General features: G+C 41.5%; 1 protein-coding gene across 2 annotated transcripts in view; it reads right to left on the reverse strand.

The window, feature by feature from the left end:
- The window catches only part of LOC114050436 (dynein heavy chain 11, axonemal-like), a 315,578-nt gene that overhangs the window by 225,855 nt on the left and 62,088 nt on the right, over positions 1-27,635 (reverse strand). For both annotated transcript variants that reach the window (XM_027872110.1, XM_027872109.1), the window contains exons 15-23: positions 23,535-23,867; positions 22,658-22,912; positions 22,394-22,563; positions 21,143-21,365; positions 14,068-14,184; positions 13,624-13,710; positions 6,524-6,682; positions 4,898-4,981; positions 115-273 (exon numbers count right to left, since the gene is read on the reverse strand). In XM_027872110.1, the coding sequence (XP_027727911.1) occupies positions 115-273; positions 4,898-4,981; positions 6,524-6,682; positions 13,624-13,710; positions 14,068-14,184; positions 21,143-21,365; positions 22,394-22,563; positions 22,658-22,912; positions 23,535-23,867 (1,587 nt within the window). The remainder of the gene's footprint in view (positions 1-114; positions 274-4,897; positions 4,982-6,523; positions 6,683-13,623; positions 13,711-14,067; positions 14,185-21,142; positions 21,366-22,393; positions 22,564-22,657; positions 22,913-23,534; positions 23,868-27,635) is intronic.

A 27,635-nucleotide genomic window follows, 5' to 3' on the forward strand; every position in this document is an offset into this window, starting at 1 on the left:
TGTTGATAAACACCCCCAGGCACCTTTCTTATTTCCTGCTAGAAGGTAGCTTTCTAGCAATATTTCAGCGTCCTCGTCATGCTCCTGAACTGGCTGACTTCACAAGATCCTCACCCCTGTGACATCCATCAGTTGGTGCCAATGCCTCTCCCTGATGGCTGGGTTCTGTAACTCCATCACTGCCCTCAGAGATGCCAGCAGGTTCTTCACCATTAGGTCCAGTCCCAAGTAAGCGTCCCAGAAGCGGACTTCCTTATCGAGTGACCATATGTCCTGAGGAATAGAGATTGTTGCAAATGGTTAAACCGTCTCTCCTGTATTTTGTTGTGTAGTGGATTAATCACTGGGCCTGGAGTCAGGAAGACCTGAGTTCAAATCTAGTCTTAGACTCCTTCTAGCTGTGTGACCCTGGGCAATTCCATTAATCTCTGTTTACTTTAGTTTTCTCATCTATAAAAAAAAGATAATAATAGCACCTACTCCCAGGGTTGTTGTGAGGATCAAATGAGATGAAGATTGTAAAGCACTTTGCAAATCTTAGAGCATTAAATACATTACAGTTATTATTGTTATCATTATCATTATCCTCTCATCTGTGGAAGAAATACTTTCTCAACTTTAGTGCAAGGAAACGAAAACACATAAGATCAATTAAATGTTTGAGTTAGGGACTGCAAGCAGCTCCTGGAACGTTCTAGAGTTTGTCACCATTATCATCGTCATCATCTTCACTGTCGTTGTCTCGTATGCCCAACCAAAGAAATGCCATGGACCATTTCTGGGTGCTGCATTTTAGGAAGAGTTGATAAATTAGAGACTGCTATAAAGAGTAAAGCAAGATGTTCCCCTCAGTATGACTGTCTTCCTTCTCTATTTACTTTCAAATGACTATATATGACACACATATGTGTGTATACATGCGTATTTGTCTCCAATGATTTCTATGTTATTTCTCCCATCAGACTGTAAGCTCCCTGAGAAGAGGTACTATTTTTTGCTTTCCTTCATATCTCTAGCCCTTAGCCCAGTGACTAAAACATTGGAAGCACTTAATAAATGCTCATTGACCCACTAGTGAAAGGTCTCAACATTATAACATATAAAGATTGATCGAAGGATCTGGGAGTGTTTAGCACAGATAAGAGAAGATTTCAGGGACAAGAGGACAAAATAACTGCTATCTTCTCTGTGGAAGAGAGATTAGAAAGCTGGTGTTGGGGTGCCCATCATTTGGGACATGGCTGAACAAATTATGGCATCCACTTGTGCTCTAAGAAATGATAAAAAGGAAAGCTTCTGGGAAACCTGGAAAACTTGTATGGAATGATGCAGAGGGTAGTGAGTAGAACAAGGAGAAGAATGTATATAAAAACAACAATGTCCAAAGACCCCAGCTTCTGAGATTAGAACACAATATTTCACAAAACTGCTGAGAAAACTGGAAAAGAGTATGGCAGAAACTGGGCATAGACCAACATCTTGCTCTCTATACCAAGATAAAGTCAAAATAGGCATACAATTTAGATATAAAGACTAATACTATAAGGAAACTAGGAGAGCAAGGAATAGTTTACCTGTCAGATCTATGGAGAAGGGAAGAATTTATGACCAAACAAGAGATAGAGAATGTTATGAAATGCAAGATGGATGACATTGACTATATTAAATTGAAAAGCTTTTGCACAAACAAACCCAATGCAACCAAGACTAAAAGAGAGGCAGAAAGCTGGGAAACAATTTTTATAGCCAGTGCTTCTGATAAAGGCCTCATTTCTAAAATATATAGAGCACTGAGTCAAATTTATAAGAATACAAATCATTCCCCAATTGATAAATGGTCAAAGGATATGAATAGGCAGTTTTCAGAGGAAGAAATTAAAGCTATCTATAGTCATATGAAAAAATGCGCTAAATCACTATTGATTAGAGAAATGTAAATCAAAACGATTCTGAGGTACCACATCACACCTATCAGATTGGCTAACATGACAAACCAGGAAAATGATGAATGTTGGAGAAAATGTGGAAAAATTAGAACACTAATGCATTGTTGGTGGAGTTGTGAACTGATCCAGCCCTTCTGGAGAGCAATTTGGAACTATGCCCAAAGGGCTGTAAAATTGTGCATACCGTTTGACCCAGCAATACTACTTCTAGGTCTCTATCCCACAGAGATCATAAAAATGGGAAAAGGATCCACACGTAAAAAAATTTTTTATAGTAGCTCTTTTTGTGGTGGCCAAGAATTAGAAATTGAGGGGATACCCATCAATTGGGGAATGGCCGAACAAGTTGTGGTATATGAATGTAATGGAATACTACTGTGTTATAAGAAATGATGAGCAGCAGACTTTAGAAAAAACCTGGAAGGACTTATATGAACTCATGCTGAGTGAAATGAGTAGAAACAGGAGAACACTGTACACAGTAAAAGCCACATTGTACAATGACTGACTTTGATACACATAGCTCTTCTCAGCAATGCAAGGATCTAAGACAACTCCAAAACACTCATGAAAACGCATCGAGAAGAAGAACCATGGAGTCTGAATGCAGATGGAAGCATACTATTTGACCTCCTTTTCTTTTGTTGTTTTATTTCTTCTTTCTCATGGTTCTTCCCATTAGTTCTAATTCTTCCATACATCATGACTAATGGGAAAATATGCTTAATATGAATGTATAAGTAGAACCTCTATCAGATTACATGCCATGTTGGGGAGCGGGAGGAGAAGTAGAGGGGAGAAAATGTAAAACTAAAAATCCTATGGAAGTGAATGTTGAAAACTAAAAATGAATAAATTATTTAAAAAAACACCAACAATGAGTATCTTTTAAAGATTTCAGAATGCTGATTAGTCCAATGACCAACTGTGTCTCCAGAGGACCCATGATGATGCTACTCACCTCCTGACAGAGAGGTGATAGACTCAAAGAACAGATCGAGACAAATAATTTTTGGACGTGGCCAATATGGGAATTTCTTTTCTTTTTGCACTTAATAATAGTACTTTTTCTAATTACACATAAAGATAGTTTTCACCATTCATTTTTGTAAGATTTTGAGTTCCAAATTTTTCTCTCTTCCTCCTTTCTCTGCCCTCTCCCCAAAACAGCAAGCAATCTGATATTGGTTATACGTGTACAATGATGTTAAATATACTTCCATATTAGTTATGTTGTGAAAGAAGAATCAGAACAAAAGGGAAAAACTATGAGAAAGAAGAAAACAAAAAAAAGTGAAAATAGTCTGCTTTGATCTGCATTCAGACTCCATAGTCCTTTGTCTGGATGTGGACAGTATTTTCCATCGTGAGTCTTTTGGAGATGTCTTGGATCATTGTCCCATATGAGAATGTCTTTTGCTTGACTATGCTTATCCTTATTTGTTACAAGGACACCAACCCCCAATTAGGGAATGTGAGAAATGCATCTTAATTGTAAAAAATTAACATAAAAGGTTTTTTTTAGGGATTAGACTTTTTCTGCTTGCCCACAGTGGGCAAAACTAGTAAGAGTGGGTGGAAGTCACAAAGCAGGAGAGAGGGTTGTCTAACTCTCACCATGGAATGGGCTGCCATGGGGTGAGCAGGTTCTCTCTCATTGGATGTCTTTCACCCAAGGCTGAGCGATCCTCACCAAAGACATAGAAAAGAGGATTTTTGTTCAGCCGTGAGCTGGGTGAAGCCCCTTCCAGCTCTCAGATGTTGTGATTTTGAATCTGTAATCTTTGGCTCTTTTGGTTGGATTGCTTTTGCTAATCTGCCTCCTTTCTGTGGGAAGGCATTCACTTCCTAGCATAGCTGTGTCTATGGATGTAAAGAAAGTAGAAAATTAAGGATGCTTCCATCATTCAGTTCCCACCCAACACCTTAGTGCAATCACATTCCCATTTCAGGTGAATACAAGCAAACACGATTGCCTCAGTTGTACACTGGAAGAAGCCCTGGTTCTGGAGTTGAAATCTCACCTCTGATATTTACTACTTTCACAATTTTAGCAAGTCACTTAACCTCTCTAGGCCTCAGTTTCTTCATTTGTAAAATGAGAGGTTTGCACTAGACGACCTCTGAGGTCCCTTCTGGCTATATATCTCTGATCCAGTGACCTGTGTGACCTCGGCAAGTCCCTTAACCTCTCTGAGACTCAGTTTTTCCCTCTGCAAAATGAGTAGTTTGGACTACATGACGTCTGAGGTACCTTCTGGCTCAAGATCCATGATCCTTTTGAGTCTGTACTGTCTTCAAAAGAAATGTTCATCTTTTTTATTACCTGATCTCTTCATTACTGTCATCAGACCTTATCTTCAGTTTATCAGTGGACATAACATGCCCACTGCCCAGCAGGATGTAAACTCAATAAAGGCAAGAACTCTGTCATTTTTTCTTTGGCCTAATGTCCTGTGACAGTAGGTGCCTGGTAGATGCTTGTCACATTGAATAGGATTGAGATGGTTTCATATGCTCTCCAGAGAGAAAATACTTCCGACAGTGGCTCTAGAACCAACAAAAGTGCCCCATATATGGCTTAGTTGTTGCTTCCAAAAAAAGAAGCCAAGAGGTACCACAATCTGAGGTCCCTTCCCATCTCCACATACAGCCCTTCACATCTCCAGTCACCTTCACTCACCTCACCAACTACAAGGAAGAATGCTTATACCCTCAGGGGTGACTCGTAACTCATGAACTACAGAAAAATTGAACCAAGCTATTCATGGACAGACAGCTCTGGTTAAGAGTGTGACTGGCTGATAGTAAAGAAATATCATCTCAGATGGTCGTGTTCAAGCTAAGCAAGCCCATGTGCCAAAAACCCATCAGAGCCCGGGTAGGGGAAGACGGAAAAGAGGCAGTATCGAGAAAAATAAATTGTGGTAGTAGACAGCTTCAGAACTTGCCTTGGCAAACCTTCTCAGCTCTCCATCCATCTGTTCCACATTAATCTGTCTCCACTGGGTTTTAGTCCAATTATCGATGCTTCTCTGAAACAGGAGGAGCAGATAAAAGTGTCAACAACATTTGGTGAAAGTGAGTCTCAGCCACATAGCACAGAAATGGATGATACACAGTGGCACCATTGGCCAGTAGAAATCCAATTTCTTCAATATTAACTGTCCTTGTCAAATCCCCCCTAACTCTAGAACAAAGAGTTGTTGGCATGGGTCAAATGTACCCCCAAAACAATCTGATGCATCACTTTCTAATCATGGTGAAAAGTTAGAGACACATATTGATGTTATCATGTATGCAGCAGGTATTTAGTTAGAGTTACATCTAGAAGAAGAATATTCCCATGATTTTTAAAAACTCCCAGGGTTCTTTCAAGACTGAGCTCCAATCTCATCTTTTGCAGGAGACCTTTCTGGGTCTCCAAAGCTGCAGGCGTCTTCCCACTGAGAGCATCTTCTACCAACCTGCATATATCTTGCTTGTACCTAGTAATTTATACGTTCCACTCCTTGACTGCAGATTGTTTTTGCCTTCTTAGTAATCTGACTCAATGTCCCTGAAGAAATGCTTGTTGACTGACTAAAACCCTAGTACTTTTTGATCCTCAAATGAAATAGAATCATGCTTCCAAAGACATAATCTGAATCCGTCAGTGGCCAGCCTCTGCTCTTAGGCATCTTGGTCAGATTCTGAGTCTCTGGACCGTGCTCTATCTCATATTCCACTGGTTACTTTGTACTCCAAGGTCTCTTGTTGATACTATAGGTCTATGTGGTCATCATCATTGTAGGACTCAGCTGATTTCCTAGCACATAGCACCATGCCTGATACATTGCAGGTACTTCACAAATGCTTACTGACTTGAAGTATCAAGGGATACTTCTTATAATGCATATAAATATAATAAAAAAAACCCCCACCATTTAAATTTATTATTAGCTTAATAATCGCCAAAAAATACATATAATGAACAAAAAAAAAGAATTGGGCATAGCGCAGTGAAATTCTATTAGTTGTGGATGGTTTTTTAAGAGCATCTATTCCATTTCCCGAGGCCATCGCATTGCTGCTTTCTTTGTTTTTGGGTTCCTAACTTGTTCTTTTGCATTTTTACGTATCTTCAATATTTTCTTGATACTCCATTGTCCCATCAGTTATCACCAGCTCAACTTCCCCTTACCCCTATACACAATGGGGTCCTCCCTTCTAAAAAATAAAACAAAATACTTTCCACAGAAAATTAATGTCATTTGAAGAGTGTTTAATGTAAATCTTTAAAAAAAAACTTGGGGTTCAAACCAGGAATCCCTTTGCAGTATTGTGTTCATGCTGAAATGAAAAATAGTGATGTTTTCAACTGAACGTTTTTCTAGTAGAGAGATGTGAATAACTCAAAGATTGACTTTAAAAAAAAAGAAGAAAAATTGGTTAAAGTTTGAAAAAATATGACAGCCATATAATTATTAATGCCATAAGAAACAAGCACCCCTAAGATCACCTACTTACAAATACATGCAAGAAAGAAGACTAGCCAAAGGGACACAAGACAATGATTTTAAAAAGCAAACTCTCACTTGGATATAAATAATCAGATCCCAGAGGCCCTTGAGCAATCGAATTTCCCTGCGACACTGTTTGATTTGTTTATAGTCTGGAAAGGCCACTTCGAAAAGACTTGTCGATTCTTGCATCTGCAACATTTCTTCTTCTAATGCCTCGAGCTCTTCATTTTCCTTGGAGGAAAAAAAAAACATATTTCACTCATCCTACCTGTCAAAAAAAACCACCTGAAACAGGCAAGCCTGCCCAGGCTGCTTGATGCTGTTGCTCAGGTGTGGAAACATCCAGCATCTGAAAAGTTCCACAAGGTAATTGGTTCATTAGTTAAGTGGTGGCCAGGTAAACCTCATCCTGCCACCTTTAATAATCATTCCATGATAAAAATGACAGAATGAAGCACCACCAAATACAGTCATGAGACTAATGGCTTCCTTCACTGAAGACTCTCTTTGAGATTCTACTAATGGAATTGATAGCCCCCCACAGCCAGCAAAGTTTTCTGAGAAGCCAATTTCTATGGGTCTTATTCTTTTTTCCCACTGATTGCCATTGTAAATTTGAACACTCTACTGGAAAAAATTGTTTCTATGGGATGATAAAAATCATACTTAAGAATGGAGCAAGTGTTTTTAAAAACTCTACATTTAGAGAAAAAAACAATCTAAAAACTGTCACTCTTATGAACAATAATACTCAATTGTACTTTAAGTAACGTATCATAAACACATCATAAGTGAAAGTACAGTACAATGATAAATGCCTGGACTGTTATCAATGTCCTTTCCAAAATGCAATGCCCAAAACTGAATATAATATTCGAGATGAGGGGAAATTTAGACTCACGGAACACTGCTACCACTACTACTACCACGGCCACTACCACTACTACCACTAGCTGGCATTTATATATGTGCTTTACATATGTTATCTTATTAGACCCTCACAACTACTATGAAAGCTAGGTACCATTATTATTCCCACTTTTACAGATGAGGAAACTGAGGCCAGGAGAGATTAAGTGACTTGTCCAAGGTCACACAGCTAGTGTCTGAGGCAGGATTTGAAGTTGGATCTTCTTGATTCAAATTCTAGCTACTGGTGCTGAGAAGTATCTTAGAGATAGGAAGCCACCCTTCCCCCACACTGTATTTGTGAATGATTTTTGGACCATAGGTGGACTTTACATTCATCTTTGGTTAGTTCTATCTTGTAAAATGCCACCAAATCCTATTATCAGCTAATGTGATAACCATGCAGGCAGTCTCTACCTTCATCCAAGTCATTAAAAAAAATGTAAACAGTGTAGTATCAAGGAGAAATCCCTGGAAAACTCTATCAGAGTCTACTTTTCAAGTTGACATTGATCCCAAATATTAGAAGTCATTTTTAATGTCATTTTTAAACATCAGAGAGTGGGATACATGAAAACAAAGCATGTGTCTGTCATAGGCAAATAAGGATGCTGGTGCTTCTAAAATCTCTCAGGCTCTAGCTCTGGAAGGCACCCGAGAGCTCACCCAGGTCAACTAGCTAAACCAACCTCAATTGAAGTAAGATCTTTTTTTTTTTTGAAATGTCAATTATTTCATTATTATTAGAAGGAGGGATCAATAAAAATATGTACATATAATATAATATAAAAGTATGCCTTATCTTTTTTTAAAATAAATTTATTTATTTTTAGTTTTCAACATTTACTTCCACAAGATTTTGAGTTCCAAATTTTCACCCCATCTCACCCCTCCCCCACCCCAAGATGTCATGCATTCTCAGTACCCCTTCCCTTAGTCTGCCTTCCCTTCTATCTCTCCCCCCCTTCTCTTATCCCCTTCCCCTTCTATTTTCCTGTAGGGCAGGATAGATTTCTGTACCCCATTTCCTGTATTTCGTATTTCCCAGTTAAATATGAAAATTTTTTTTAAACATGTGTTTTTAAAACTTTGGGTTCCAAATTTTCTCCCTTCCTCCCTCCCCATCTACCCTCATTGAAAAGGCAAGCAACTCAATATAGGTTATGCATATGCAGTTATGCAAAACACTTCCATAGTAGACATGCTGTGAAAAACTAATTCTATTTCCCTTAATTCTATCCTGCCCTCCCCCATTTATTCTATTCCTTTTTTTGAGCCTGTCCCTCCTCAGAAGTATTTGCTTGATTACCCCTTTTCCCAATCTGCCCTCCTCTCTATCATCCCCCTACTCTTTTGTCCCCTTTCCCCCCTATTTTCCTATAGGGTAAGACAGATTTCCATACCCAATTGAATGTGTATGTTATTCTCTCCTTAAGTCAAATCCTATGAGAATAAGATTCACTCATTCCCTCTCACCTTCCCCCGTTTCCCCTCCACTGTAAGAGCCTTTTCTGTTTTTTTTTTTGTGATATAATTTACCCTCTTCTACCTCTCCCTTTCTCCTTCTCCTAGTGTATCCTCTCACCCCTTAATTTTATTCTCCAGATATGACCCCTTCATCTTCAACTCACCCTGTGCCCTCTATCTATCTATGCATCTATCTATCCATCCATCTATCTATATATATATATACATACATATAATTTTTTCCCTCCAACTACCTTAATACTGACAAAGGTCTCATGAGTTACAAATAGCATCTTTCCATGCAGGAATGTAAACAGTTCAACCTTAATAAGTCTCTTATGATTTCTCTTTCCTGTTTACCTCTTCATGTTCTACTTGAGTCTTGTATTTGAAAGTCAAATTTTCTATTCAGTTCTGGTCTTTTCATCAAGAATGCTTGAAAGTCCTCTATTTCACTGAATGACCACTTTTTCCCCTGAAGGATTATACTCAGTTTTGCTGGGTAGGTGATTCTTGGTTATAATTTTATCTCCTTTGCCCTCCAGAATATTATATTTCATGTCCTGTGGTCTCTTAATGTAGAAGCTGCTAAATCTTGTGTTATCCTGATTGTGTTTCCACAATATTTGAATTGTTTCTTTCTGGCTGCTTGCAATATTTTCTCCTCGACCTGAAAACTCTGGAATTTGGCTACAATATTCCTTGGAGTTTTCCTTTGGGGATCTCTTTCAGGAGGAGATCAGTGGATTCTTTCAATTTCTATTTTGCCCTCTGGTTCTAAAATATCAGGGCAGTTTTCCTTGATAATTTCTTGAAAGATGATGTCCAGGGTCTTTTTTTGATCATGGCTTTCAGATAGTTCAATAATTTTTAAATTCTCTTTCCTGGATCTGTTTTCCAGGTCAGTTGTTTTTCCAATGAGATATTTCACTTTGTTTTCTAATTTTTCATTCTTTTGGATTTGTTTTACAATGTCTCGGTTTCTCATAAAGTCACTAGCTTCAAATTGCTCTATTCTAATTTTTAAGGAAGTATTTTCTTCAGTAATCTTTTGGACTTCCTTTTCCGTTTGGCCAATTTTGTTTTTTACGGCATTCTTCTCATTGACTTTTTGGACCTCTTTTGCCATTTGGGTTAGGCTGTTTTTTAAGGTGTTGTTTTCTTCAGTTATTTTGGGTCTCCTTTAGCAAGCTGTTGACTTGTTTTTCATGATTTTCTTGCATCACTCTCATTTCTCTTCCCAGTTTTTTCTCTACTTCTCTTACTTGCTTCTCAGAATCCCTTTTGAGCTCTTCCAAGGCCTGGGACTGATTCATATTTTTCTTGGAGGCTTTGGATGTAGGAGCTTTGTCTTTGTTGTCTTCTTCTGGTTGTATGTTTTGATCTTCTTTGTCACCAAAGTAAGATAATATAGTCTGACTCTTTTTGCACTGCTTACTCACAATCCCGTCCAATTACTTGAATTTTAAACTCTTTGTTAAGGTGAGAATCTGCTTCCAATGTGGAGAATGTACTGTCCCAAGCTTCAGGGGTTTATACAGCTGTTTTCAGAGATACTTCTAGGGACCTGTAAATTTTCAGTTCTTCTAAGATGGTATGATAAGAGGTGAGGTGTTTCCTCTCTACCACTACAACAAGCTCCACCACGCCAGTACTTCTCCTCGCCCCAGGATCACCCCTCAGAACTGTGACCCAGATCCAAGCATGGGCAAAGCAAGAGATTCCTGCCTCAGTATTGGCAAAGAGATCCCTGCAATCCCCCTCTGATCAGCAACTCGATTCCCCCTCAGTCTGTGGGCCGGAAGCTCAGGAGGCAGCCGCTGCTCCAGGCTACACTCAGGACTTGCGGCTAAGACCTAGCTTCTCTCTCACTGAAGTCACAGACTTTTCCCACTGATCTTCCAAGTTGTCTTTGGCATTTATGGGTTGAGAAATGTGGAAACTGCCCAGTTGCCCACGATTCAGTCCTCTGAGACCTGCTCCAGGTTCGCTGTGGCCTGTGTGCCCATGCCAAACTGTGTTCCTCTCCCAGCCTGGCATGATATACCTTTCTAATCAACCATGCAGGTTATCTTGGGCTGAAAATCTGTTTCACTCTGTCTTTTTGTGGGTTCTGCTGTTTTAGAATTTGTTCAGAGCCAATTTTTTTTTACAGGTATTTGGAGGGATTTGGGGGAGAGTTCAAGCAAGTCACTGCTTTCACTCTGCCATATTGGCTCCACCCCTGAAGTAAGATCTTGACTTCAGCCATTTCATAGCAAAAGATGTTATCTCTTTCAATTAAATACTTTTTCAATGTGTTATACTCGATTAATCAAGTCATAACGAGAAGAGAAGGCTTCTTAGGTCAAATCACCTTCCAACAAAAAGTTTCAAAAGAGAAACCAGTCCTACTTGCAGCTTGTCTGTGCCTTGCACTGGTCTCAGAAGTGATGAGTTCATTTCCAGAATGGCTGGGGCAGACAGTCAATTAGGAAAGCTAGGAAAGCTGGACAGCTCCCAAGTTTCAGAGGCAGATCTGCTCACTGGAGGCACAATGCTCTGTTTGGGGTGCTCTGGATTCCTACAAACCCCAATGTGCAATGAAAACATTTTCTGAAACCAGATATGTTGTTTCTTAATCATTGACCCCTTCAGTTTATCTGAAATCATGTCAAATCATGAGATGCTACATAGTGATGACTACATACAGTCCAAAAGACTTGGTTCAAGCCCCTGCCTCAGACAAATGCCGCAGTGTGACCTAAAGGAAGTTACTGAACCTCTCTCTGCACCAGACAACTCTGCAAGGCTAAACCACTAAACACTTGTTGCTCTGCATTGGGATTTCCCTACACCAATGAAATAGCAGGTTCATAGAATCATTGATCTCTGGATAGGGCCTGAGTCGCATCCAACCCCCTCATTTTACAGATGAGGAAAAAGAGAACCAGCCAGTTTAATCAGCAAGTGACTTGCCCAAGGGCACAAAGCTGGCAAGTGTCAGCAATGGGATTTGAAGACAGGCCTTCCTGACTCCTAGCCTAGCACTCTATCCATGGTAACACCTCTTATCAAAAGAAAAATTGTCAGGTCAGTCAATGTAATTACTAGTATCAAGTTTGGCATTAAACTCTTGACCAGAATAAGGCTCCCAGATTATCAAAGAATTTCTTCTCCCTGTTCCTACTCCAAGCAGATGGAATCAGGTACTGACTTAACTCAGTTTCCTAGAAGTCAAACGCAAGATAGAGGAAATTATTGTCTGCAAATGCACTTGGCTATTTGGAGAATTGCTTGAATAAGTTTTCAAACACCAAAGAGACAGAAAGCTCCTACTCTGGTGCAGGCCTCCTCACCTTATACCTAGACTATATCAATAGCTGCTGGGGGTGGGGTCCATCTGCTTTAAGTCTCTCTCCATTCCAGTCCATCCTCCATTCAGCCACTAAAGCGATCTTCCGAAAGTGCAAGTCTGACCTTGTCACCGCCTCCTACTCAATAAACCCCAGTGGCTCGCTATCACCATCAGGATCAAATACAAGATCCTTGGTTTGGCTTTCAAGGCCCTTCACAACCTGGCTCCTTCCTACCTTTCCAGCCTGTTTACACCTGGCTCCCCTCTACTGACATTGGTCTCTTGGATGTCTCATTTATTGACTCTCCAATTTTTCCCTGGAAGTGCCCCAGAGCTGACATTCTCTCCTTCCTCATCTCTGCCTCCAGGGCTCCTGTCTTCCTTCAAATCTCAACTAAAAACTGACTTTCTGCCTTTGCCAATTACCTTTAATACCAGTGCCTTCCCCCTGAAATGACCTTCCATTTACTGTAATATCTTGTACATACTGGTGCTGTTTGCCTATTGTCTGCCCTAAGAGATTGTAAGCTTCTCAATGGTAGGGATTGTCTTTTACCACCAGCAGAATGCCAGCCACAAAGTGCTTAACAAATGCTTCCTGACTTGATATGACTAAATAAATGTTTGTAGATGAATTATTATTGGGCACCTTCATCAGAAGTAATAACAGAATAAACTACATTCTTCTAGCTAGCTTGACCCAACCCTTGAGACACGGTTGTTAAATTTTCTACGTGAGCATTTATACCTGGGACATTGGCAAACACTACAGATCAGGGCTTTGTGTTGTTGATTGTCTAGAATTAAGAAAGTGACAGAGAAAATATTAACAATGCAGATTAAACTAAAAGTGTGCTGGTTGTGAAGTGCTTTCCTGGAGAGCCAGTTGTTAAACATTTCCCAGCATACCCGTGCTGTAACACACCATGGAAGAGGTTCAAAAAGGCACCCTAATGTTGGTGAACATAACATTTGTTCACCTTCCATGCAATGAGGAGAGAGACACAGAGGATGATGGGCGATGTGATTTGCCTGCCTAACTGATGAAATGATCAATGACTAGCTGTGTGTTCTTGGACAGATCACTTCTCTTCTCTGGCCTTTATACCCACCTGTAAAATGATGGGGGGGGAATTAAATAATTAGCCCTAGGTACCTTGCAACTCTAAATTCTAAGATCCCAGGGAGGGGTACAGAATTTGGATAATTTAGACTTAAGGAAGCGGAATCTCAGTTTGTAGAAGGATCAGCAAAGGCAGCTTAGAACAGCAGGCATAGCCCGGGCTCTTGGTCTGGAGGACAAAGGCTCAAAACCTGTCTCTGACACAGACTACCCTTGTGACCCTGGGCAAAGGTCTCGAACATCCCGTCCAGCTTAGGTCTCTGGCCTTCAAGCTAACGTGCCCAACCTCAATATATACCTACCGACATAACCCATTAACAACTGCAGGATTGTTACCTCGTCAAGGACTTCATATGGCTTTTCTGCATTAAAGCAGAATGGAGCTTTTCTTCTGAATCTCTCTCTAAACTCCACCTGTTTCCCCTGATACAGAAAGAAGAAAAATAGGATAAGAGAAGAGAATTTCATTAAATAAGTTAGGTTTAGAACAGCTGTTTAAAATGTTCTCATCAACATCTCTTCTTCTGGTAAAGAGGTGATGGACCATGGGTATGAAACTTCGCATATATTGTATTGATTTGTTTTAACTATTTTTCTTTATTACAAAGGAAATTGCTTTGGGGAAGGGGAGTTATTGGTAAGTAAGTGTGATGTAAAATATCACCTGCCCCCTCGAAAAATCCATAAACCATTTTTGAAAGAAAATTCAAATTCAAATGAATAAATACATAAAATAGTCTTGTCAAAACACCTGGATCAGGAGGCTTTGGTCTCACTTACATCCAACAAAACACACTTTCTCCTGATGACAGTGACCTCTGCATTCTGAAGGGGAGCAACTTCGTGTCTCATGGCCACAGCATTCTTTTTGGTAGTATTCCATCTCTCAGGCAATTCCTAGGAAAAATAAAAGTGCATGATGGGAGACCAGTACAGTTGCCATGGAAACCCAAAGACCCACAACAAGTAGCTTTCATTTAGTTGGCATTAGGGCATCTTCACCTTATTCTTCCCCACAGGCCAATTGCATGATTATATTTCTTGCAATGTTTCCAGGGCCTGTGATTTTGTGGGTCTGGGTCCTGTGTCCCCTACTCTAGCACCACCTGCCTGTGACTTAGCAGAGAACTTTGAGAGTTGATGCATGACTGAAAAAATCTACCCTGTTGTGGCCCTAGCATCTCATCAGGCCCAAATTCAAAGCCTTTCCAACCCAATAGGGCCTAGAAAAGCTTGGGCTCCATTGGTGGAGCCTTTGAAATATCCCCATCACCATCACACTACCTCAAGGTGCTAGAGAAAGATGTTACTGTAGGCATAAAATGCTATCAAACTTAACCTTTTAAGAGGACTACATTTTTCTTAAATTTCAGCCAATATCATTGGTCATGGCTTCCCCATCATACATTTTCCTAACATATTAAATTTCTGCATCATTTGGGAAGTTCTTTCCTCACTTTATATCCATGAGGGCTGTAGAATTAAGAAACCAGTTCAGTGGTTTTGACCCACCGCAACCTAAGAATAACAGTATCTGGGGGTCACACCTACTCAAGTGCTCTCCCCAACTTGTGCTCTCCCTACTGGGTTGAGTTGTCAAAGAGTAGCTGCTACCTTGGGTTCTAGGGGCAAACTCATGAGTGCTTCTTCTACTTGTCTTGTTCAAGATCTCCCATTGGCTTGAATGGAGAAATGAGTGAACGATAACATATTTATAGTGCTACTATGTACAAAGCACCATGTTGGGAGGGATACAGAGAGGGGAACGGTCGGCAGGGTGAAAGGTGGTTGATGAGGAGATCACTGGAGAGAGGAATCCAAATGAAGAATGAATGGGGTTTTCCTAAAACTATAGTCCAGCTAGGTGGCGCAGTGGATAGAGCACCGGCCCTGAAGTCAGGAAGACTTGAGTTCAAATACGGTCTCAGACCAAACCCTTGACACCTACTAGCTGTGTGACCCTGGGAAAGTCACTTAACCCCAATTCCCCACCCCTCCTCAAAAAAGATAAAATTATAGTCCAGGAGAGACAAGCACTAATCAGGATAGCAGGGCCTCAGGGCAGTAGATTGGCAAGGGGACTGTTGGTGGAGAGAGAGCATGAGAGAAGGAGATAATGCCCACTCACCCACTCCCTTTACTGCCCTCTAATGCAGGAGAAGGGGTCTGCCTCTACAAGCATTCCTGAGCCTGTTGAAAAGCTCTGCTTTTATATGTGAGCCCAAAGGGCATGACTAATCCTCCTACCCAATCACTTGAGGTTTTCTCTGTGGTGCCAATTGCCTTCATCCAGTGGCCAAGGCCATATAATCCTCTCCAGCTGATTCAGACTTATTCACCCATTGTTGGAAGGTTGGAGGAAAATCCCTTAAGATCTACTTTGTACTTTGTATTCTAGCATCTCACCCAGTGCCTGGCATATGGTAAACAGTAAATGCTTGTTGATTGATAAGTGAGGTAGGAGGGAAATGTTCCCATTACCTGGGTATGTAGTGGAGGTTTTATAAGTCAGACAGTATGGAATGAGATGAATACTCCCACTTTATAAGCTAACCACATAAGAATAAGGTAGGGTTTTTTTTTCCTGATTGCTGTATTACATTTGGCAAGGTGTGATGTGACCCATGGAGCATCCCATCATGTAACAACAAGCACTTCCGACTGGATTCTACCAGATTAAACACTTCATTTTTTATAAATAGTAAATACCTTTATTTCTTATTTATCTTCATGGAATCATGGCATTTTGAAATTGAAAGGAACCTCAGAAACCATCTAGTCCAATCCAGAGAAGAAAAGGAATTCTCCTCTGTACAAATCTGTGATGAGCTATCTGTGATCTCATCTCCCTGGGGCTTAGTTTCCTCTTGTGGAAAATGAGAGGACTCAACCAGATGGCCTTGGAGGTCCTCTCTAGTTCCACATTCATGATGCTAAATTTTCAACTGCATAGATTCCTCTCTTTAACCCACTAGAATCAAAGCTCCACGTGGGGCAGGGACTTTTTCATTTAGTTCTTCCATCCCACTCAATGTTTGGCACATAGTAGGCATGTAATAGATGCTTCCTGCCCCCTTTTCACTTTAACAATTATTAGGTTCCCATTATCAAAGGGGGGCAGTACCAGTTACCATTATTGTGATAACAGAATAGTACTCTAAATTTGGATAATACATGTTTACTGCTGTTGGCCTTAATGGTCAATTATAAATTGGATAATGATCAACAAGAACAAAAGAGAATTAACAGGACACAATCATGTAGTGGAATGAACACGGGGCTTAGAATCAAGGGACCCAAGCTCTCAATTTCAATCCTGGCTGGTTACACGGCCATGGGCAAGGTACTTAACTGTGTGGTTTGTCCACACAGGTTGAGTCTCAGGGTCTCTGTTTGTAGAATGAGGATGATAGTGAGGCGGTACAGGCTCTCACACTACTTTCCAACTCCCACTCACATTGGCAGGCTGGGACCCTAGGGGATGATTGACTATTTGTCCTTTCAGGATTCTAATAATGCAAGGAAATGGAAGGGGTACTAGGACTATAACTCATGAGCCCTCACCAGTGTGCTACCCAATACAATTTAATTAGTTAACACCCCCCATATCAATTAACAAAAATGATCTTTTACAAACACCTCTCATATCAATTAACAAAAATTGTCTTTTGCAAAGAGATATTTACAGAAAATCTGTAGTAAGAATCAAAATACAACAACATACAACATCTACCCAAAAGTATGTGGGAGTCTGATGGGAGAGTACATGAGAGACACCTTCTCCCACAAATACAGAGTCCTGGGGGAAATGGACTTGATCTTAAAGAGCATGTGTAGCAAAGGTATAAGTCCTAAGTCTCCCTTGGTGGAATCCTCATGAACTTGCCTTTCCTCAATATGCCTTGTTGGTCCTCAGTGCCCAGCTATGTGCATTGTTTGTTACTTGTTCAGTCTCTCCAATAAAATGGTCAGGGAGTGGGTTGGGGCAGGGGATAGAGAGAATGTCATGCTGCCTCTGGACTCACTACCCTCTTTGCTGACTTCTGGTAAAAGCACAGGGGGCCCCATTCCCAGAGCGCTCCCCAAGCTTGCCTCTCATTTCTGAGTTCATGCCTAGTTTATACCTTTGACCAATTGATTGATTCCATGAAGGCATCCAGAAGCTGTTCAAAACTAATCTACACCCTTGATTGAACCACTGAGTACATAAGAAGCCCATCCCCCCACACCCTTGCAGGGAGAGACAGAGCAGGGATTTTTAAAAGCTTACTCTATACTAGTCCTTGTGCTAACATGATACAAATACAAGCAAGCCTGTGCCCTCAAGGAGACGCCATGCTAAATGAGAAAGACAACACACGTTAAACTAGAAAGTGGGGAAGGAATATGCAGGCTGGAGATGGCTGAGAAGTGCACAGAGACTTGGTTTAGGACAAGATGAGAGGAAAACTCAGCAGCTTTCAGAGCTTGGGAGAATGAGGAGCAGGCAGAGGCCAAGGTTCCAGTGGGAAGGAGGTAAGGATGAAGGTGAAGCATCATGTGTAAATGGGCAATGATAGTAATAACAATATCTCTACCTTCTTCAGAGGCTTGGAAAGAAAATATGTTTACAAACCAAAAGTACTGTGGGCCTTCTTGCAACTCCTCACATGCCTCCTTCCATCTCTGACCTCTGGACCTTTGTATAGGCTGTGCCTCATACCTGGAATGCACTCTACCTCACCTCTGTTTCTAAAATTTTTAAGTTTCGTTCAGTGCTCAACTCAGACATCCCCTTCTACACGAGGCCATGTCTACTGCCCTCCTCTTATATGTATGGATCTAGTTCATACATACTTACATGGGTATGCATGTCAGGTCTATGAAGCCAAGGATTTTTTTTTGTCTTTATATCCCCAGCTCTTCCCACAGTGCCAGGTACACAGGAGGTACTTAATGTTTGTGGATTGATTTATGCCCCCTAGTAGAATAGATGATCCCTGAGCATGATGTGGTAGGAGCTTAAGCAATGCTTACTAATTGATTGATAAAGCAAAGCCTGATAGGCCCTGGTCAGGTACATTATAACAAGGATTCCTTTTGTGAATGGACTGTGTTCCCTTCCAGTGCTTAGCTTCTTCAATTCTGTGAAATGTGAATTGCTTTTGTTGTTATTAGTTGTTTAATACACTTTCATGATGGTATTTTTCTGTAAATAATTTAGAATTGATCTATAAACTCTAAAACAATGCCATAAAAACCATTCCAAATGCAATAAACAAGTTACTTTTCACTAAGATGCACCTAGGAGGTAGTAATAGGCTTCCCCAAAAGCAGAGGGCGAGTTCCCCATGCTCTTTGTAAATATCACTTAGAGACTACCATAACCTCGAAGGAAGGCTGTTGGAGCTGTGGGCACAGATCCAAGAACTACCCAAGTATGAGAACAAGGAAAAGCAACTTCTAATCATAATATAAAAATCTCCTGCTTATAGGTACACACAGACATACAAGTACATTCCAAAAATCTTTTCCTAGTATAATACCCACATGTGTTACATCTGAGGATACAGGCAAGGCTGAAAAGATGTGTGATCATTAACAGAAACATGTTTTAACATGGAAATCTGCTATGAGTAAAGCATACACAATACAGACTATGAATGAATGAATGAAAAATCATCCATTGAGCTCTTCCCACATGCTAGGCACGGTGCTAAGTGCAGAGGAGACAAAAGCGAGACGATCCATGTCCTCAAGGAGGTTACATTCAATGGGGAGAGCAATACAGAAACGGAGCTGGAGAGAGGTACAGAGCACAGGGAGTGTTTGTGTATGGCATGGTTTGGAAACTGTCGGGAAGCTGGCCTGACTCCAGGCAAGATAGGTGAAGGATCACTTATCGGAGCCCAAGGTTCCAGAGGCAGGGTCTGATTCTCATCAAGAGGCAGATAAGGAAGATGACCAGTATGTAGGTGGCACAATTTGGAAATGTCCAGAAGTAACAAGGAAGTCTATCCAAACCCCGTAGAAGAGTCCGTGTTCTGATGGGAGAGAGTATATCCACATATATCGAAACCCTCCTCTAGTGACTCAATGTGATATGAACTTGACCTTGGGTTTTTCAGCTAGGCCAGTGGGGGTTCAGCCCCAAGATGGACACCGAGTCTGTCACTAGTGGGGACCATCTTAATCCAGTGAGGACACATTCAGTACCCAGTTGGCCACAGAATGATTAAATATTCAGCCACAGTGAGTCGCCAAGTCAGAGGGAACAGTAGAGAGAAAACTCACACAGAAGAATCACCAATAGAACTTCAATGTTTCCATAATTTGAAGCGGTATAGTGGATAGAGCGCTGTACTTGGCCTCAGGAAGATGTGGGCTCAAGAACTACCTCAGATGCTCACTAGCTAGGTGGCCATGGGCAAGTCATTTATCCAATCCAATCCATGAAACATTTATTAAGTGTCTAGCATGTGCGAGGCACTGTGCTCAGCACTGGGGATATAATTAATATCTGCCCTCCATTCAGAGGGGAAAAGAGGCTGAGGAGGGTGGTATCAGCAGCATAGTAATGAGTTTAGAAGTGATGAGCCAACCTGGGAGGAATGGAAATTGAAACTAGGCAGGGGAGCAGAAACAAAATGGCTTCCTGAGCCTTGGGCAGATCTTACAGAGTCGCAGATGAAATCAGACAACTTTGAGGTGTGCATGCGACCTTAGCAGGCATCTAGTCCAATCCTTGTCTAACCGTTGGAAATTGATTGAGTGACATAGGAGATGCTGGCAAAGGACCGCCCAACATGGCCCACCCGCATCAAAGAAGGTGCTGTGCTCTGTGAGAAAAGCAGAATTAAAGTAGCTCAAAAGAAACCCCAAATATGCAAATTTAGAGAATCTGCCTCAACTATTCACAGGGACTATTTGTGCCTGACCTATGGTAGAGCATCCGAGCTCATATTCATCTGATCAACCACAGTTGGACACTCTGAACCTCGACCCCAACATAATGATGTCACTTTGGTCCTCTTTGAGAATGAAGGACAACCAACCAATTAATCTAGCCTAATCTATACACCAAAGGAATCCCTGCTACAATATGGCCAAAATGTGGTCACCTACCCTCTAGGATGGTAAGTTATTGGTAGTTCACATCTGTAGAAGGAGTTTTTGCATCAATGAAATCATGAGTCTTAGATATACTGTGTATACACATGTATGTGCACATACACATATACTTGTGAACATAATGCATACGGCCTGCACTTGAACTCTCCTGTGTACGATGCATCCCCCATTAGAACGTGAGCCCTGAGAGCAGGGTTTGGCTCACTTTTCTAGTCTCAGCATTCAGCACATTGCTTGGTACATAGTAAGCATTCAATAAATGCTTTTCCTTTCCATTCCATTCCCGTTATCAATTAACAAAGCACACATATGCAAATCTATTCTCTATAATATGATATGTGTATATGCATACACATGCTCAGATGCAAACCTTAATTTTTTTCCTAGAGCTCTAATAAAGCTAAGAATCACCCATAAACCTGAATTCTGCTTTATTAAGTAGCTCCATTCCATCAGGAAATGGTAGGACAGCAATAAATGCCCTGGAGGAAAAAAATCTCTTTTACCACAATTTTTCTATGTCAGCATGAATCCTACACAGCACCCACAGAAAGGCTCACGTCTAGCACTGGCTCTGCAGTCCATGGATGCCATCCCACAAATGGAGAAATTCAGCATGGGAACACAAAGACCTCAAGAGCTGTGGTGAATTTCAGCTTTGAAAGTGAAAGTAAGCATGAGGACTAGAAAGTAACTCACTAGAAACGGAAAGCATAACAACAGTCACTGAGGCATTAGCACTCACTTCTAGGAGAACATAAACGTGGTCAGGCATCTTCTGTCCATAGCTCTCCAAGAGTGTGATGGTAGCTTTGAGGGGGTCAAAGAGCTCATCAGTAGCTCCCTGCCGGTTTCTCACAGCCATGAGGTGGCCCATGATTTCGACCAGGCCATTATAGTCACCTTCTTTCAGCTCTCTGCAGAATCCAGCGTTTGTCACTTTAATAAACTCTTCCAGGTCAGTCAGACTATGAAAGGGGAAAAAAAAGTAAGGGAGGGAGGAAGAGGAAGAAAGAAGGAAGGAAGGAAGGAAGGAGAGAGAGAGACAGAGAAAGGGGAAAGGGAGAGAAAGAAAGAGAGGAAAAAAGTGAGAAAGAGAAAAAGAGACACAAAATATGATCAGTAAACCTGTCATGTGGAATACTGAGGTGGCTTTGGAGTCAAAAACCCTGGGTGCCAGACCTGCCTCTGACATAACCTGTTACATTACCCTGGGTAAGTCATTTCACTTCTCATTGTCCCACAGAACTCTCCAGCATTATAAACTGCCAAGCAGGCACTGTCTTCTTTGGCAAAGAGAGGTTTCCCCACTGGGAGTTAGTATTCTGTTTCAGTGCAATCACAGCTCTGGTTCAATAAAACCAAAAACCAAATCTTTTCTTAGTATAAGATATATTTTGAAATTCTCATCACTTCAGGTTGTGATAAATAATCACGTCAAGGTTCTGTGATTTCACTGGCATGGGGTCTCATTCCACTGAAAAACAAATTGATAAGTCTTAGAGAGCTCCCTGAATCTGAGAGCCCAACAACCTACCCATGGTTTTTATTGTTATAATACCGAGGAGTGGGAGGATGTAGAGGAGGCAGTGAACGGTTCGATGGAAGGAGGCTGGATTTGGGCATCAGACAGCTTTGGCTCAAATCCTACCTCTGATCAAAATTAACTGTGTGACTCTGGGTAGGTCCCTAGGCACCATCTCTAAAATGACAGAGTTGGTCTAGAGGCCTTGGAGCTCCTTTGCAGCTCCTAGTCTATGATCCTAGGAACTCCTAAGTCATATAGAACATTCGATACAAGAACACTCTCTGTTATCCCGCTTATGTATATAAATGACCCTTTCAAAGATTCTTAGGGTAATATCAATAGGGCATCTCAAACAAAATTTGTTAAATCCATAGCCAAGTCAATGGTAAACAAGGGAATATGAAGGAAAGATCTGCAGTTCCATCTGAACAGATCCAACATCCTGGGTAAAACGAGCAGAGCTTTTACCTGTCAATGACAAATCTCCCAAGATGCTCTTGGAACATCCAGCTCCACTTTTTAATCGTGTTCAGCAAGCTCATTTTGAAGGGCTTCATGTCCACCTTAAACCAGCTCTCAAACACCTGGAAGTCCTCAAATTTGCTCATCTGAACATACAAAGCTTCATAGATGTCAATCTACAGGAGAGTTTAAGAAAAGGGACACAAAGTTCAGCACCAACCAGCTTTAGAGGTCCTGCCACCTACACAGCCCGTTTGCCATTTTCCTTGCCTGTTCTTTGAACTGATCGATGGTGGGGGGCTGTTCTGGGAGGCCTTCGTTGGCCTGAATGTCCATTTCTTCTGCGGTTAACGGGTGACCATAGAGAAGAAATTGCTTCATGAACTCCATTCGGTCGTCCACCCAGAGGTAAGAGTAGGCATCGAGAGAGCTCTTATAGTCCAGAACCTTGCTGATCACCCCTGCCACTCTGCTCATGATCTCCCGCCTGGTCTCTATGAGGTCCAATATATGGTCCATGTCATTCTAAACGTGGAAAGAAATAGTGAGTTACCACAAATCATGATTAGAGGTCTGTTACTGGACATGTGGCACTCTATTAAGTTGGCAAAATTGGAAATCACCTAGGCTTTTTCTTAGATTTGGAATCCTCCTCTACCCCTTCAAAACAGGTAATTCTATAGATAAATAGTTCATCTCTAAACAAAGAGGCAACCTGGTTCAGGGGATAGAGGGCAGGCCTCAGAATAACAATAGACCTGGGTTCAAGTCCTGCCTTTGAACCATCCAGGCTGTGTGACCCTGGGCAAGTCATTTAACCTCCTCCACAACTCTATAAAACTAAACATGGCAAAGCAGGTGTGTCAATCTGTGCTTGTGGAAAGAATTTTCATTCAAGGAATTCTTCATACTAATGAAATAGAAGGTTTGCCCCCTCTACCCTCTGAAAAAAATATCTTTTAAGTAATCATCTGCTTTGGGGAAAAATGTCTGAATTTCTTTCCTCTTTCTTCCCTTTGCTTTTTAATGTTCTGTTGATGTTCTCTTTTTCTGTATCTCCAGAATTCCTCCCCTTCCTAATAGACAATCCCCTCCACCCCTACCCCCCCCACACACCTCATTACCTTCTTTTTCAAAAGGAACATACCTGGTAATTTGGGATTTCCAGATGCGAAGCCACCCTCTTCATTTGGCTAGACATCCTAAAAATATTGCATAAAATCTCTTCCACAAGGTCATACAGGCCATCCCCAGCCTCTCTTTCTAATGGGGGTTTAAATATGATCTCAGGGGCCATGAGGACCATTTGTGCTTGGAAGAATGGAGCAGATTTCAGACATTTCTCCGTGTTCATCAAGAAGAAATCTAACTCATGCATGATGGCATTGAAGAAGCCATCAACCACAATGTCATCCAGGAACTCCAGGTAGATCTTCCAGGTGTCTGACACAGCACTGGCCTTGAAGAGCCTCAAGTTATCCTGGGGACATAGAATTCTAGTATAAAATCACAAAATTCCATTTGATCAAAAGAATTGTTCAACTGATTCACATCCCCCAAGGAGAAGCCAACAGTGACCATGTAGCTAGCTATGTTGTTTTTTTTTTTTAATCAAAGTTGTCTTTGTGTTTGTATTTTATCCACCGACTAGACTGTAAATTCCATGAAGGCAAGTACCGCCTGTTAAACAATATATCTCCCTCAGCACTGAGCTGGATAGAGGCCCTGAACCCAGAAACCATGTTAAGCAAAGAGGAAATGACAAAGATAAAATAGTCCCCACCCTAAGGGAACTTAGATTCTATTCAGACAACAAGAATTTATCAAGTGCCTGTTACAAACCCAGCATTGTTCTAAGTTTGGGGGATGTGAAGACAAAAGCCAAACAGCCCCTGCTTTCACTGAGCTTACATTTTATTTGTTTGTTTATTTATTTTTGGTTAGGAAATGGGGTTAAGTGACTTGCCCAGGCTCACACAGCTAGTAAGTGTTATGTGTCTGAGGCCGGATTTGAACTCAGGTCCTCCTGAATCCAGGGTTGGTGCTCTATCCACTGCACCACCTAGCTGCCCCAGGAGCTTACATTTTAATAGAGACGACGACACACACGTGTAAAGACATGTGGAATACATAAAAATAAATAAAAGGTTGCTTTTGGAGGGAAGGCACTCATTAGGAAAGGTTTCACACCAAAGGTGGCGCTTGAGCAGAGTCTGGAGGGAAACCAGGGGATTCCAAGGAATGGAGATAAGAAGAGATGTATTCTAGGTTGGGTGCAATCATGCAGAACAGCAGCACAGTAAACAACAGGTGCCTAAAAGATCCTTTGCTCTGCACCCCCTGCTGCTTGGACTCTCTGAACTTGGCAAAGTTGATCCTCATATAACAGGCCCAGTCTAAGCCTTCCTGCAAAGCCTCTCTAGCATCATCCATCATGGGTGGGCAAAGAAGAAGTGAAAGTATTCTGAGCTGATGGCAGGCAGAGAGGCACAAGGTGAGAAGCAGTGCCAGGATGTCCGAGCTTCTCAGAAAGGGGAGGAGCATGGGCTGCACCCAGCCACAGGCAAAGGGAAACTAAATAGAATTATGAGCACGTGGAGCTTTGCCCAGCTCACTGACCCACTTGGGGAACAACCGGGCTGGGCAGAACTTGCTGCCACCCTGGGAGCTGGTGAATTTCTCTCCTTTCTGCTTCCTCCTTTTCTTCTGCCTCATTACTGCCTGATGAACTCATCTTGTCCACTTCAAAGTTTCTTCCTTGTATTTGATCTCATTTATTTGCTTTCTATACTTGTACAATGGGTTTTGTCTCTAGATAAAGATGAGTTAATTTTTATTACATTTTGATCAAGTATTTGCTATGCTTGAGTGGAGCATACAAAAAGAAGTCATTGGATTAATAGCCCTAGACCTAACTATGAGGCTATGTTAAACTCACACTCTTCTCTCTCTCTGTCTCTAAATACATATATGCGTGTGTGTGTGTGTGTGTGTGTACACACACACGTGTATACACACACACATATGTATATATACAAACATACATACCTAAACACACACATACACACGTGTATGTATGTATGTATGTATGTATGTATGTATGTGTATATCCCTCCCCCAAAAGAGCGGGGCCTCACCAAGCTGGGAGAACTTTTCAGAGTTTTCACTGATACTCAAGGAGAATGCGATACTTGACAACAGGTGCCATTTTGTTCTCGTTTTTTGTATTCCCAGGACCTAGTCCACTGGCACACAAGAGGTGTTTAATAAATGCATGCTGCATTGAATCAAAGATGAAAAATCTACCCTAGTTTCTTGATGTGGGAAAAGTTGAGGAGAGCTGATCAAGGAGAGTGACCATTAGTGAGTAGATGGAAACTGGTGCTGCTGGGGCATTTCACTAGCATGGAAGCTTCTTGAGGACAAGGATCCCTCAGCACCTCGCACAGTGCTTGGCACATAGGAGACACTTACTAGATGTTGATTCTTTGAAAAACTTCAAAACTCTGGTCAATGTAATGACTAACCATGATTCCAGAGGACTGATCACGAAGCATCCACCTGCCCACCTCCTGACAGATGATGGACTCAGGTGGGGAGAATGAGATACTTTTTTGGGCATGGTGTCCAGGGTTTTGTTATTTTTAGCCATGCATATTTAATATAAGAGTTTGGTTTTATCAATGTGGTGGGGGAGAACATTGATTTTTGTGAATTAAGAAAGCAAAATTTTATTTAAAAAAAAAACCACTTGTTGAATTGGATGGAATTGAATTTGCTCTGCTTGTCACCTCCATGCCACAACGAAGCATCAGAGGCCAGTATTAGAAGATTGTGCATACAGTAGGCACTTAATAAATTTTTACTGAAAGAATGAATGAAATCTGAAGGAATGCTGCTGTCAACAGCACAGGACAAGAGAGTAGAAAGCAGTATTCTATGATGAAGGCAAAGGGGGAAGCTAATTTCCAAAATGAAGGTTCGTAAAACCTGCACAAACAGGACACCAATCCTGGTCTTTCAAACATAGAAGAAAACACACCCTGTTGTGCTCAGCCAGCTCAGTCTCCCTCTGGGGTGGCCCTGGACAGGGGTGCCCCTGGACAGGGGTGCCCAGGAGGGGATCTGCCCAGCAGCTCTTATGGTGGACACAGGTCATGGGTTGAGTTGGGAGTGATGGACAGGGTTGGAAAGGTTAGACAGGTGTGAGGGCCTTATAAAGATAAGCCTCAGGCAATCATTAAAACCACAGGCACGTGCACAAAATCTGACCTTCGGCAAAGTACTTTGCAAACAGTCTCACTGAACCTCACACAAAACCCTTGAAAGTATATACTATAATCAAGACTGTCCCTATTTTTCTGGGGGTGGGAAACCCGAGGCTCACAATAATTAACTGATTTATGGTAAGGTCACACCCCTAGTAAACACTCAAGGAGGGATTGGAGCCCAGGTCCTTCCTAACTCTAAATTAAGTACTCCACCCCAATGCCATACTGCCTCTTGATATGGACAGAAGGGCAGTCTTGGAGTCAGAAAAAACCTGAGTTCAAAGTTTGCCTTACTCTTGCTAGTCATGTAACTCTGAGTAAGTCACTTAGCCTCCCTGGTCTCAGTTTCCTCATCTGCTAAATGGGGGTTAATCATACCTATAGTGCCTACTTCAGATGCAGTGCTATGAAAACTATGATAATGATGATTTCTCAAAGATCTCAGTAGGTTGATTCATAGAATAATAGGTTCACCCTGGAAGGGCCCATCTAATCCAATTTCTTCTTTTTATAGAGAGTCAGAAAGGCTAAAGGACATGCCCAATGATCAATGGGTAGTGTTTAGAGCTCAAAGGAATCCTGGAGCCTTAGTCAGTCCAAATGCATTTATCAGGCTCTTACTAGATGACAGGCACTGGGTAAAGAGGGATCCAAACAAGGGTAAAAGCCCAGTCCCTACTCTCAAGGAGCTCCAGTTCCATAGGAGAGACAACATGCAAATACTACGTCCATGAAAGACATTCAGTCCAAGCCTTGCCTATGACAGATGAAGCCCCGGGAGATCCATCGACTTGCCCAGGGTCATGTAACTAGTGAAGTGTTAGAGGCAGCATTGGAACTCAAGTGTTCCTGACTTGAAGTCCAGCCTGCTGCCCTCTGTGCCAAAGGACACAGATTTAGAGTTGAAAGGGACTTTCTAAGTCCAATTCCTCTATTTTACAGGGAAAGAAACTGAGGTCTAGAAAAATGAAACAAAT

This window comes from Vombatus ursinus, unplaced genomic scaffold (assembly GCF_900497805.2).
Source record: "Vombatus ursinus unplaced genomic scaffold, bare-nosed wombat genome assembly UNPS02014799.1, whole genome shotgun sequence".
NCBI classification, from domain to species: Eukaryota; Metazoa; Chordata; class Mammalia; order Diprotodontia; family Vombatidae; genus Vombatus; species Vombatus ursinus.